This window comes from Hermetia illucens, chromosome 1 (genome assembly GCF_905115235.1).
Source record: "Hermetia illucens chromosome 1, iHerIll2.2.curated.20191125, whole genome shotgun sequence".
Lineage (NCBI taxonomy): Eukaryota > Metazoa > Arthropoda > Insecta > Diptera > Stratiomyidae > Hermetia > Hermetia illucens.
The window spans coordinates 102,548,904-102,563,574 of record NC_051849.1 but is presented as its reverse complement, the minus strand read 5'-3'; the positions used below and the strand labels follow the sequence as shown (position 1 = coordinate 102,563,574).

At 43.1% G+C, this 14,671-nt stretch overlaps 1 protein-coding gene across 1 annotated transcript; it reads right to left on the bottom strand.

The window, feature by feature from the left end:
• Positions 1–4,689: 4,689 nt before the first annotated feature.
• LOC119657612 (transmembrane protein 177) lies at positions 4,690–14,671 on the bottom strand. The gene is made up of 5 exons (XM_038064615.1): positions 14,428–14,671; positions 14,227–14,363; positions 5,206–5,525; positions 5,024–5,147; positions 4,690–4,963 (listed from the first exon to the last, which is right to left on the bottom strand). The coding sequence occupies exons 1-5, from the start codon at positions 14,595–14,597 to the stop codon at positions 4,740–4,742; spliced, it is 975 nt and encodes a 324-aa protein (XP_037920543.1). The 5' UTR covers positions 14,598–14,671; the 3' UTR covers positions 4,690–4,739.

Genomic DNA, 14,671 nt, shown 5'->3' with positions numbered 1-14,671 from the left:
GGAGAGAAGGTTGGATCCCATCTGCTTCACAAGCAAAACCAAATTGGAAGTGCGGCTGATGTTAGAATGGAATACAATTTCCACCAAATATATTGCAAAACCTGTCCAATCAATGTCAAATAGATTACAGGAACTAATTATGATGATCGAATACGCAACGAAATATTGAACATGGTCTGAACATCGAAGTCGATGGTAAGCGACCAAAAGTCTGGCCAAAACAACGGTGGCTTGATACGCGGATGAGGATTTGAAAGCCTCCCGATTGCATCCAGATCAAAACGAAGAAAAACATGTATAAATTCGAGTTTTCGCTTTTTACCATAACTTGTGTTTAAACTTTGCTCGATTTATTTTTACTGGGTTAACACCTTGCCTTCAGTTAATAAATTTTAATAACTTTTTATAATATCCAGCTTTTGTACTATAAATATTTACAGCTTAAGTTAAGGATAATTAGTAACAAATACTTACCTTTTTGAAACATTTAGATTATTTTCGCAACTTCACTTTCATCTTCAACGGCGCAACAACCGGTATCCGGTTTAGGCCTGCCTTAATAAGGAACTTTAGACATCCCGGTTTTGCGCCGAGACCGACCAATTCGATATCCCTAAAACCTGTCTGGCGGCCTGACCTACGCCATCGCTCCATCTCAGGCAGGGTCTATCTCGTCTTCTTTTTCTACCACAGATATTGCCCGTATAGACTTTCCGGGTGGGATCATCCTCATCCGTACGGATTAAGTGACCCGCTCGATGTAACCTATTGAGTCGGATTTTATCCACAACCTAACTGGCCATGGTATCGCTCACAGATTTCCTCGTTATGTAGGCTCCTCTTCATGTAGGGGGCCAAAAATTCTTCGGAGGATTCTTCTCTCGAAAGCGGCCAAGAGTTTGCAATTCTTCTTGCTAAGAACCCAAGTCTCCGAGGAATACATGAGGACTGGCAAGATCATTGTCTTGTACAGTAAGAGCTTTGATCCTATGGTGAGAGGTTTCGAGCGGAACAGTTTTTGTAAGCTGAAATAGGCTCTGTTGAAAGTTGCCACTCGGTAAGGGTGCGTTGACATTCTTCACGGACAACCACCTCTCTTAAGTTTTCGCCCTTATGGCGGTAGAGAGCTTTGCGTTCCTTGGCAAGGAGGGCAACGGGGATTACTCCCGCGATCACCATCACAGCTGGTTCAGAGACGGTGCGATAAGCAAACGCAACGCAACTGAGCAAGGCGTTTACGATGCACCTCCTTGTCAAGGACATCAGCCCATACCTCCGCATCATAGAGCAGAACCGACAGCGTTGCTTCCATAAGGAGACGTATCCTAGTTGATATAGGGCCCCAACATTCGTCATTAATTTGCTCGAAGGAACTCATCTTCGAGTCGAGCATTAAACCAAGGTATTTAACCGCTGGTTTTGACTCTATAGTCAACTCGCCGATCGATATGGGACGCAGGGTCGGGATTCTCCTTCTGGTCAATATTACCACTTCGGTTTTTTCCAGCGCAAGGCTGAAGCCGTGAGCAGTCATCCATCCGCTTACCCGTCGCATCAATATGCCAAGTCTGTTTTGCGCCTGTTCAACAGTGCGTCCGGCAACAAGCGCCGCAACGTCGTTTGCATAACCGACCAGGCGCGACTTTTCGGCGCAGCAGACTATCATAGGAAGCGCTCCAGAGGTCCGGCCCTAGGATGGATCCCTGTGCTACTCCCGACGTGATTTCCATCCTCTTTTGGCCCTCTAGCGTCTCATAGAGTAGGGAGCGGTCTTTCAGATAATCCCTCAATAGCCTCGGTCTCGGCTCGATAAACCGCATCTACGACCTCCTTAACAGAATCCACTGTAGATCTCCCTGTTCTGAACCCGAACTGCCTTGCGGATAAGTCCCCGGCAGCGCGGATCGTTTCAGCGAGTCTACTCCTGCCGAGCTTCTCGAGCACTTTTCCGGCCGTTTCAAACATACACAGCGGTCGGTATGCAGACGGGAGCTCCGGGTCTCCTTTACCCTTACTGATCAACGCGAGTCTGGCCACTTTCCAGCGACAAGGAAAAATGTCCTCCTTCAAGCAAGCGCTGAACACTTCAAGCGGCAATTCCGGCCGTTGGCGGAATACGAGTTTATAAACTTCCGCCGGGATTCCACGATCCCTGCAGAGGACGCACCTCTCGTTTTCATTGCAGGTCTTCGCTTGATGACCTACTTGGCCGCATCTCCGGCATGTTGTCCTTTTGTCCGGACCCTTGCAAGCTGCTAAAGTGTGTCCATAGTCCAGACACCTGTAGCACTTGGTGGGGACTATTCGCATTCGCACCCTGCATACTACCCATCCGATTTTGATTCTCCCGCTGCTAAGGAGTTTCCTCCCATATTGCTCGAGGACTTCCACCACGGCGAGCTTTTGGCCTCGAGCATTTACAGAGGTGATACCTACCCGGTATTGGTTACCTTTGGAGATTCATGCTTTAGCGCCTCCTCTACTTCGACCTTTTCTGTGAGGCAGTCAAGACTCCGGATTTCTAGAGAGCACATGGGCTCTAGGCTGAAAACAATAGCCTCTTGAGCGCTTCACAGAACATACTCTTGTTAGTCGTCTTTGGGCCCAGACGAGAACTCCGCCACTCCTCGTGCTCCGTTGTCTTCGGATTCCATCCGGTAGTGGATTTCACTAAGGACTTCCGCAAATGTCTTGCTTTCCGTCGGCTTAATGAGCAGAGCCGACGGTCTAGTTTTTCTTTGCTTCCTCGTCTTTTCTGCTCCTGACTTTTGGTTGGCAGCCTCCTTGTCTTTGGACAGACGTGTCTCTGGCGGCGGAGTCAGTTGTTTCTTTTTTTCCTTCTACTTTTGGGCCCTGGAAACTACTTCGATAGTCTCCTTCGGGCACGTCGTCCTCTTTCCGCTTTTTCCCCAGTTCGCTTTGCAGTGGGCTATCTGTGGTCTGATTGACGTAAGCAGCGTTCTCAGCGGGGAGTGCAGTTTTTTCTGCTCACCAATCGTCTTCCGTTGCTCTCCACGTTCGCCTATAGAAGGAGATGCGGTCCAATAGTTCCTCCAATTCCATCAGCCTGTTTTTGACGCCTTTGCTGACGTTCCTCTGGAGGAACGTTGCCGACCGCATATGCTTCACCACTGCTTCCTGATGTGTCTTTCCTCTTCAGCTCTAGCGTGGACGGTCGACTGCACTTCCACTCGGTTTTTATTCGAATCCATCTGCTCAGGACTAGCGATTCTGGCTGAGCTTACTTCCGGAACAGGGGCGCTGCCATATTCGCATGTTCAGTCGCGCCACTTGATGAGGCTTCCTCTTTACTTGGGCGCCCGGTGTCACTTCGGATATGCCAGCCCTCGCTGCCTCTTTCGCTGATCGCTGCGGTGAACGGCGCATTTTTGTGCCCGCCTAAACGCAATCAGCTCTTCCTCCTTCCTTGCTGTTTCATCGATTTTTTCTATTAATGTATGTTTATTCTCCATGAAAAAGTATAGTAGAAGGACATAGTCGTAACTTGAAATATTATGTTTTTTGTCGCTCCTGTACATTTTGTTGAAACGGAGTTAGCCGTTTTGCAAATTAGACCGACGAAAGTAGGATTTCTCACTAAATTAATTTTTATTAGAGAAAACTTAGCAGGAAAAGGATCATTACTCTTGGTACTTATCGAAAAATCAAGGACAGAACAACTAAATTCTAACGCGTAATAACGCGTAATGACGCTTACCAGGTAGGGGATACACTACACTACTCTGTGTTACTTGATGAATGCACTCCACCAATACCCTGGCCTTTTAGTCGAGTTAATTATACCATTTATAACGCATGTTGGTCCAATTTTCATGATTCTTGATTTATTGGTTGTTTCACGTCAACGTTCGCTTCTATATAGGAGCAGCGCATGGGAGATGGCTGCTACTATTACCCGAAACCTACAAATCTTGTCTCCGTTGTAATCGGGGTCAATGGTCAATCTTAATTACAAACGAAAGAATTACCTCGGCATAACGTTCAGATAGCCGTAAGACAAGTTGACGGGGAGAAAGTGGCAGTGGCTAGTATTCATATTGAGAAAGGGCTACAACCCCATTGTTTCATTTTTTCAGGATGATTGATGTATGAGTCGCTGGTAGAGGAGAAATTTAGGTTTTTCGGAAAGTCTTGGAAAGAGTTGAGACATTTTGATGAAAATGGCAAAGTGGTACGATCGCTTGCCTAATATATGGCTCACTGGCAACTCTATGTGTACAGTGTTGCCTTTTTTACCAACCACATTTAGTGCCTTTTCGAAGTTCATCAGTGTCGCAGCAGTTTTCACATTTTCCAGTACTTAGTATTTTACTATATCACGTTTTGTTGAATGTCAACATGACCCAAAATTTGAATTGGTAACGTTTAAATACCTGTGGTTGCTTCGTGAAATAAGTCAAAATTTCTGTCCGGCAGTTCATACTGGAGAATAACCGCGAAAACAGCTTGCCTTTGTGAAACTACTGTACTATAAAAATCTTGCTATTCGCTTCTGTAGTGTCAAAAGTAAATACAACGGCGCTAATCATTCTTATTCCAATTCAACTTGTTGGTTTTTCCTTATAATCACAAGGTCTTAATAAAGTGGGCACGATTAATATCAATTATAATATTCTGAATTTGCCTTATGGATTAAGAGATATCAAGGTTACATAAAAATAATAAATGTCTAGTTGAACAAATTTATTTACTAAACAGAATGTACACTATAGACTTGCCTAAGAAGCCGCTGCCTGATCTTGCTTTTCGTCAAGTTGTTTCCTTAATTCTTCTAGTCTTAATTCAAAATATGACTTTCTAACCGTGAGCGGCATTGATTTCTGTCGTACAAGATAGTTTTCATTTCCTTTAGCAGTGTATGTGTCGTCTTCAAGGAGGGTGCGTAACGCCATATTTTTTTTAAGGATTTTGTCATAATAGCGCACACCAGCTTCGATAAACTCTAATCAATTCAAAAATAGCTAAATATATCAGAAAACATTTTCCAGAGGACAAATTTTACCTGGACCTAGTTTGCATAATTCCTTATCTGTTTCTCCATCAAGATATACTTGCGTGAAGTCCTTGGAAAATGACCAAACTCCGAGTCCAAATAGACCAATTATAGCGTAAAGTGTGAGTCTCAACTGTAAATCCGAGTTTTTCATTAAAACTATTTTTTTCGTTATATCATCATAAACTCACACTCATAGGCCGGGCATAAAAATTGAATTTTTGATTAATGCCGTTGGCTGAAGAGTAGCATATCAGAAATGTTGCTGCGGGGTAGATGGAATCTAGGAGAATTTTATGCGTTTGCGCTTGGAGTATCGACTTGCATATTCCAAATATTTGCTCGTCTTCTTTGAGAACTAGTGCTTCTTGCAGAAGTTTCCCACTTTCTGAATTCCAATTGATGAGTTGATTGCGAAAACGGACGTCCTGTGGATTGATATCGCTGGGCAATCCATAAGAGTAATTTGCTGGAACCCCAATGATTGCTCCTGAGTTGTATTTTGTTGAACCTGGGAAAAAGGACACACGGCTTTTTGAGTATTGGTTTTTTATAAATCAATGACATAAAAAATCAATGCAAAAATTGACAGAGAAAAAAATTCTCTCGAAACCTAATTTAACAAATGCTAAATTTTTTTTTTTTGCATGTGCACAATTGATTTCGGAATTTAATAGCGTTGGCTGCCGTCATTTCTGATGAAATTTCATCTCGAATTGAGAGAATTGCTTTTAAATCAATTTAAAACGCTTTGCGCAGTTTAGAGGAGAAACAAATGGAATTGTTGAGAAATTCCCGGCATATAAAATAAATACACATGATTAACTGCAATCCAAAAAACGTTAAATAAATGTTGTGCCAGAACTTTTATCGCACCTTCTATAATTTCTTCTTCAGACTCCATTATTAGTTACTAAAATAAGGGCGGACTTTTCGGCTATGTTTATTGCAAATTTTTTGTGCTTGCAGCGATACTGGTGGGATGTTCTATGCCTTAGTCGAGCGGAACTTTGGTGATTCCTTTTTCCTCCTATGTGACATAGTTTTGTGATTTTTTCATTAAGCGCTGTCAATATAGAACATGAATCTACGGCTGATCGCCTTGCGATCCACCTGATTGGCTTTTCGTTGCCCTTTAGCCTAGCCTCCGGAATTAAAAATTGTGGAGCAGTCATAACGATTAACTGAGATGAACTGACAAAAACTACATAGTTAACATTTTGACAGGTGAATTATTTTTGTAAGATTTCCGGTTTTAACCTCCATTCCATATTGTTCAATTACGCAATAGCAAACAAATGGGGAAACCGGAAGCTGGACGCTTCAGGTATGAAAGGGTTTGTGTATTTCTTAGTACGTAGCACGTAATATATCCATATATTATGTGAGAGTATCCACTTTCGGGTGATATTGACATTCATAGTCTTCAATTTTCAAAGAAGCAACAACTTATTATAACTTTGTTAGTAATAGTGCGATTTCCACCAAACTTGGTAAGATCATGCTCCATATTATAGCCTACATCAAAACAATTTCGCGGTGCTAGGATAAATTTAAGGAGGAGTTTCCAGCCAATTACAAAAAATTATAGCAATATACTATTATTAACTTTATTTGAACAGATATCGGTATGGAAGGTATTTCGGAGCCCAGGTACCATATAGTGGTAGCCTCCTGATTTTTTCCAGATTTTTCGGTTTGGTAGTTTCTGAGAATGGCCTCCTTAAAGAAATAAGACTAAGTACTAACCAAGACCTTTAATTTGATACCCCACATGACTATATTTGATGAAAAAAATTTTACACCCCCCTTTTGCATGTATGGGGATCCCCTTTAAATTCAACGTAAAAGGATATAACTCACTACATGCGTGAGCGTTCACAGTTCTCACCTTTCTAGCAAATTTGGTGTCAATCGCTATAACTCCGAGAAATGTGCGTGTCTGTGACGGGCAGATAGACAGATAGACGGGCAGACAGACAGACAGACACTAAATCGATGTAAACACAAAACCTTAAAAAATGGCTTTGGCGTAAGTTCTGTGGCCGATTAATTATCTATAACTGCTAAGATTTTAAAAAGTGCAAAATGTTTTCAAATCGTTCTTCCAGTGCTGAATATCAAAAGTCTAAGATTTTGATAGCACGCTCTATTATAAAGACAGGTTATTTTTGGAGATGAACGGTTTTTTCTGCCCGGACTACTATGAAACTTTGCTACTCATGATACTCTGCGTATGTTCTAAAAGTGAACCTTTCTGCCGTGCATATCGCGACATTTTCCTTCAATATATCATTGAGTACCATCTATAAAATATTCTTCGTTATTTTACTAAGTTGGGTAGCGCCACGGCCTTAGAAAAAAGTCGGTCTAAGTCAAATACCCTTCCAGCCTCGGCAAATCAGCGACAAATAAGATTTTCTCTCTATGCCAATCGTTGAAAAAAAAAACTGTTGGAATATGGCTATCAGTTTCACCATTTTTTCATTGACTTTAAGATGACCTATGATAGTATAGACAGGATAAAATTTTAAACGAACGTGAGGGGATTCGACATCTCCGCAAAAGTAGTAAGATTAAATAGGCTGACCGTGGTGAATGCATGAGGTTAGATAAAAGATGCAGGATTACTTTCGAGACCATTTTTCCTCTGTAGTGCTCTAAGCGGAAACACTATCTTACAACCCGCAACTGCTAGCCTCTGTTGACGTCATCGACATAATGATATGAATTAGTCAAAATTTACCAATTAGCTTAGATCGAGCGGTCAGCGCAGCATTACGCTACACCTCCATGAAGGCAAGATTAAATACATGGTTGCAATGCTAGCATCAGAACACAAAAACAACTTCCAGTGGTATTGGCCGACTAAAAGCAATAAAGACGAAACTACAATTTTGAAAACGCCAAAAACTTCTCCTAAGTGGGGTTGAAAACCAACAACAGCTACGATTATTATTATTCTGTTAAGGGAAAGTCGCACCGCGTCCTTGAAGAACTATTGTGCCCTTTTTACTGGTTATAGTGTACCTATTGATCATAGTATCTCAAGCAGGCCTGTAACCGTTAGGAACTCTAGTATGTTCCCCACTTCCAGATGTTTCAGCTTTGCATCTGGTATTAAGTGTTCTCCCAGATGTCTCGACCTACTTTGCACAAGTGCCGGACACTGTCCCAGGACGTGTATAGAAGTTTCGTCATCCTCCTCACAAAACCTGCAGGCAGTGTCTGCAGATATCCCTAGCTTCTCTAGGTGATAGTTCAGCCGACAATGACCAGTGAGAATATTCCTACTATAATTCGGAGGTTCTTTTTGGTGAGGTTTAAGCAGTCCTTTGTGCGTATGGGTTCGTATCCCCCAATAAGCACCCTGGACTGCTCCACTCCTGGTAGACCCGCCCGGTATAGTTCCCTCAACCGTTCCTCTTCATTTCTTAGATTCATAGCCATGAAACCGTTTCCGATTCCACAGAAGGATTCTGGCCCGTGTGAAGGCGTCCCTGCTCCCTTCTTGGCTAGTTCGTCCGCTGCCTCGTTGCCTTTCAAGCCAGTATGGTCTGGAACCCAAAGTATCCAGACCTTATTGGACGAGCCGAGTGTTTTCAGTCTCTCAAGGCATTCCCATACCAGGCTGCAAGTCATCAGAGCCCTCGTGGCTTTCCGGCAAGTGTTTCCGACATGTGTCTTCCAGAGTTATTTTTGTCTAGCGTAATTCCCAAATATTTGACCTCTGTTTCTCGTTTCATCTCCATATCATGTAATGTTATGGCTCTCAGATGATCAAGCTTACGATATATATGTACGAGGGGCTGCCACGAACCTAGGCCTGACTCATCATCTCTTTACTGATAACACTAATTTCATAACACATTGTTAGTATAAATAACCCTTCCTTTCCTTTATCTGGTTCATTTGTAGTTCTGCCAGTTACAAGCAAAAATACAATGTCAACGGAAACTCGGAATTTTCGCAATTTCAAGCACCGCACTGTGATCAAATTCCTTCTTAAAAAAGGAAATACGCCAAAACATATTTTGGAAGAAATGTCATCGGTTCTTGGGGATTTTGTACCTTCATATACAATGTTAAAAAAATGGCTATTTCAACGCTGAAGAGAGTCTTGTGAAGACGACCTACGCACGGGTCGCCCAGTGACAGTACTAACCGAGGAAGATGATCAAAAGTCAAAAAATCAGTACTGGCCGATCGAGGAATAAACTTGTGGCAAATAGTAGAGGAACTACAGATTAGTAAAGAACGAGTTGGACAGATTTTACATGAATATTTGCACATAAGCAAATTTAGTGCATGTTGCGCTCACACGGCTCGACAAGCCTTGCCGATTGGAGAGTTGTAAAGATTTTTTGGAGTTGTGTCAGAGTAATTTGGATGAAATTTGCAACCGTGTTGTGACCGTCAATAAGATCCGGAATGAAAACAAGAGTCGATGCTGTGGATAAAATGATATGAAGGGAAAAATACCACCAAAGAAATTCAAAGTGATAGATCGGCATCGAAGATTATGGCCACCATTTCCCGGAACAGCGAGGGAATTTTACCAATTAATTACTTGCCTAAAGCGACTACAATGAACGGCCAGTACTACGCTAATTTACTGGGTCAGGCATATGAAGCAGTTGTACAGAAGAGACGTTGCAAGTTGGGAGGGGGTGTTCTTACTGTAAGACAACGAGCAACGCGATTATTTCGAATTTCACCTGATGTTACATATAGTTTTTCATTTCTGCTTGTATGTAGATGTATAGGTTTTCTAAAACGTTTGAGGCAGCTATTGACTTTAGATAATTTTTAATGGGATTTGTTAGCTTTGTTCTAAATGTATCTGCTAGATTGGCAGTTCCATCCCCCTTAGCTCGAGAGTTGTGCATTGAAAGTGTAGCTCAGGCGTAATGAAATCATATTTTGGGACTTTGTATGGAGTATGGATGCCCTGGTCTACACATTCGGAATATATACCATGCTTGCCTAGCACACGGTTATATTCTAACCAGCAGGCGTGATATGAATTTAATATTCATTTCCAAACCAGGGAAACTCATCTACACAAGTGCAAAACGCTTCCGTCAGTTTAACTTCCTTTCTAATAAAAGGACGAAAGACTAGTAGATCGGTTCATAAGGGATGCATATATCCCTAGGTGGCCACTTCACTGTAGGCAACATGCCTACCAGAAAGGCCGTTCACGGAGACAACACTCCATGAACTAACGGCAAAAATTGAGAAGGTGATGTCCGATAAAGAATACGTCCTAGCCGCATTCATAGACATCAAAGCGCCTTCAATTATGCCTCATTCGCGGCGATTTATAATGCGGCAAGACAGTATGGAATCGATTTGATGTTAATCAGTTGGATCCTTCACATGCTAGAGTGGAGAAAGATTCACATATTAGTCGGACAGAAGTCTATTGAGGCAGAGTGTCTTAGGGGTTGCCCACAGAAAGGGATTCTCTCTCCTGTTATGGACACATTCCTATGGCTTCTGGAGGACACAGAGTTTTTCGCACAAGCATTTGCGGACGATTTAGCTGGCAAGTTTGCGGGCACAGTATCAGGGGGTCCCATACTATGCCCGCAAACTTGCAACACTGCATGTAATCTACAGTCGGTGCTTCCATAATGGACCCACGCTGAACGCTATGAAGACCCGACTAGTTATGTTCACTAAGCATGTCAGGTGGGGCAGCTACACGCTACCCACCTTAGCAGGGGTAAAATCTAGCTGGTACAAATAGTCAAATATGTAGGAGTACATCTCGACTCCAATTAATGTGGAAGCACCATATCCAGGAATAATACCAGAAATCCTGCAAATTGCTCTGGTGCTGCAGGACTGGGGACTTTCACCAAAACCGATTCATTGGATGTATACATCCATCCATCAGATGATGTATGCATGCATCATCTGATGGCCGAGTCTGAACTTCGCTAACAGCAGGAAGCTGCTGACGCAGATTCAGAGGGTCGGTTGCCTAAGTATTACCGGAGCAACAAATGGTACGCTGACTAATTTACTTCCAATTTATTTGCAAATGAAAAGAAAAGCAGCTAATGATGCATATAGGTACTATTGGCACGTGGAAAGGCGGGCAATCATACGGTCATGTGTCCATCTGGAAATCATATGGTTTCGAGGTCCGTCATACTGCGTCGTAATCATCAAAAGAGAAGAATGTCGATAGATAGCCACGAGTTTTTGGGATTAAGGACTTTATTAATCTTCACCGACGGGTCAGTCATGGAAAACAGATCGGGTTCAGGGGTTTGCTCGGGAAAATTTGAGTATGGAGCTGGCTCGACCTTTCGGAAAATGACGACCATATTCCAGGCCGAGATATATGCCATTATTATTATTGGTAGCAGAAGAATATTTGTGGCAAAAATTAAGGGGTCGCCACATTCGAATCTGTCTCGCCAGTCGGGCAGCATTATCAGCACTAAACAGCAACGACATATCAATCCAATTGGTGTGAAGTTGTCATCAGGTGTTGCTGAAACTTGGCCGACTAAACGAAACATTCCTGATGTGGGTGTCAGGGCGGTCAAACAACGCTGGTAATGAGGAGGCTGACAAACTTCTTTGCCAAAGTTCTGGATCCACAATGGTGGGGCTAGAATCAGCTTTTGGCAAGCGGCCATCTACTGTCAAGTCTACTCTGAGAGGGGAAATTGCAAGGGTTCACGCAGCTGAATGGAGAAATTCGATCCTCTGCCAGCAGCGGAAATCTTTGTAAAGGTACCCGAGGCTTAGAGCGGCATTTTTGTTGTCCCTTAAGAAATAGGACATGAAAACCCTAGTATGGCTTTTAGCGGGACACTGTTCCTTAAACCATTGCAGGGAAGAATCGGAGTGGTGCTTTCGGCCATACGTAGCCAATGTGAGGAAGAAGGGACGGTCCTGCACTTCTTATGCAGCTCCCCGGCCTCCTCAGACCTCAGACGAAGATACCTTGGTAAAGTTTTCTTCAATGAAGAGTCTGCGCATTCTCTGTCCCTGAAGAATGCCTGCGAACGTAAGTGATAGGCCAATGAATAGCCCATCCCCGGGGATAGTAAACTGTGCCTAATAAAGGTGTGAGTGCTTGGATCTGCGGTTCCCCCACCTAGAGGACGGGATATAAAAATATTTCAATAAAAAGAACTAAATTGAAAGCTTTAAGGAAAGTTCTTACAACATTGACTCGATTGCAAGGGGGATAATCGCTTTGAAACATGGCATCATCATAGCCCCCCAGGACCTTCTCCGCTCTAGGCACCAGAAATGGGTGAATTATGTCAATTTAAATTATGGCACTCATGGATGACCTCAAGGAAATTATCAACGGAACTCCCGCCAATTTAGTGCATCTCCATATCATCACATATGGAAAATGTTTAATAGTACTGCGCGTCTTTCCAGCACTTTATCGCTCGTCTCGTCTTTTAGTTTCATTCACAGTGTGCCATGTGGGCCAAACAATTTAAAATTTGCTTCATCCGAGAAGATAACTCTTTTCCAATCATCTGTTGTCCAGTTGGCATGGTGCTGACAACATAAGAGTCGACAAGGCGTTATTTTTTTGCGTGAGCATTGGATTTCTGGCAGGCACCGTGACTTGAGACCCATTTCATTCGAAGCCTTCGCACCATACTTACATACTACTACATACTACATTGTTACCAATTCCCTATGGAGTTTTCTTCATTATCATCAACGGCGCAACAACCGGTATCCGGTTTAGGACTGCCTTAATAAGGAACTCCAGACATCCCGGTTTTGCGCCGAAGTCCACCAATTCGATATCCCTAAAAGCTGTCTGGCGTCCTGACCTACGCCATCGCAACATCTCAGCAGGGTCTGCTTCGTCTTCTTTTCCCACCATGGCTATTGCCCCTATAGACTTTCCATACGGATTAAGTGACCCGCCCACCGTAACCCATTGAGCCGGATTTAATCCACAACCTGACGGTCATGGCATCGCTCATAGATTTCGTCGTTATGTAGGCTATGGAATCGTCCATCCTCATGCAGGGGACAAAAAATTCCTTTCTCGAACACGGCTAAGAGTTCGGAATTTTTCTAGCTAAGAACCCAAGCCTCCGAGGAATACATGGGGACTGACAAGATCATTGTCTTGTACACTAAGAGCTTTGTAGGCTGCCAACAACCGTGCGCGGATTCCATCATCGAAACTGTTATTGCTTGTGATTTTCGACCCTAGATAGTAGAAATTAACAACGGTCTCAAAGTTGTAGTCTCCTATCTTTATTCTTCCCGTTTGACCAGTGTGGTTTGATGTTGTTTGTTGGTTGGTTTTCGGTGCTGACGTTGCCAACATATAGTTTGTGTTGCCTTCACTGATGTGCAGCCCAAGATCTCGCGTCGCCTGCTCGATCTGAATGAAGGCAGTTTGTACGTCTCGGGTCATTCTTCGAATGATGTCGATATCGTCAGCATAGGCCAGTATTTGGGTGGACTTAAAGAGGTTCGTACTCCTTGCATTTACCTCAGCATCACGGATCTCTTTCTTGAGGGCCAGGTTAAAGAGGACGCATGATAGGGCATTCCCTTGTCGCAGACTGTCGTTGTTGTCGAATGGTCTTGAGAGCCAGCCTAGTCAGTCTTATCAATTTTGTCGGGATACCGAATTCTCTCATGGCCGTGTACAGTTTTACCCTAGCTATGCTATCATAGGCGGCTTTAAAGTCGATGAATTAACACAAACACAAATTTGTGTTAACTGAAACAGTCCTAAATGTTACAAGGGAAAGCTTATTCAAAGGACGTCCAAAGGCAAAGAAGCCACTTTTTCCAGTGTAACATATAAGTGACACCTGATTTCGCGAATAAGTATAAATCTTATACTATTGAGGATTGGAACGAGGATGGTCGAACGCTACGAAAATTAATAGTATCTGACAGCGAGAAAGGAACATGGAAACAGGAAGGTGAATAATGGAGCGCCCGATAGGTTACATCTACTGTAAAGTTTGGTGACCGCTCTCTGATGCGAAGCGAATGTATGAGGTGAAGTGGTATTGGCCAGCGCAAGAGGATTATGGGCAAAGTGACGGCAGTGTGATACTTTGCCATTTCAGATGACAAAACTAACCACCTCAATTGGTAAAATGGATGTTCTCGACTGGTTAGATAGAAGGAACAAGACCAAGTTAATATACTCAAGTACTTGAGGAAAAGAACCATAGTCTCACCTGCATGGAAGTTATCGAATCCGTAGACTACGAACGGTTTGATGAGCGACTTTTCAAATTTGCTCAGCTGTAGCTTCTCCATTGCCATTTCTACTCGTTTTTTCACTTTATCAGGGATTTCTCTTTCTACACCCATCCTGTAATCAATCAGTACGCGTAAGTGCATGGATCACAGAAATTTCCAAGTCTATTACCACTCACCGATAGCATTGCACGGTTTCCCGGTACTTCTCCAGAAGCAAAGTTTGGGGAATGAAGTTCGCGGCAAACAGGCCAATCGTTGCGCCTGCAGCTAATCGTAGAGTGAATTTTCGTCCTTTTTCGCTGGTGAAGTATGCACTCCAGCGACCGGCTTTCTTGACTTTTTGCATTTTCCGTTTATTTACTCCTTTGCTAGGCAGGTTCTACACCATAACCTGAAGATCAAACAGCTGATGTTAATTGG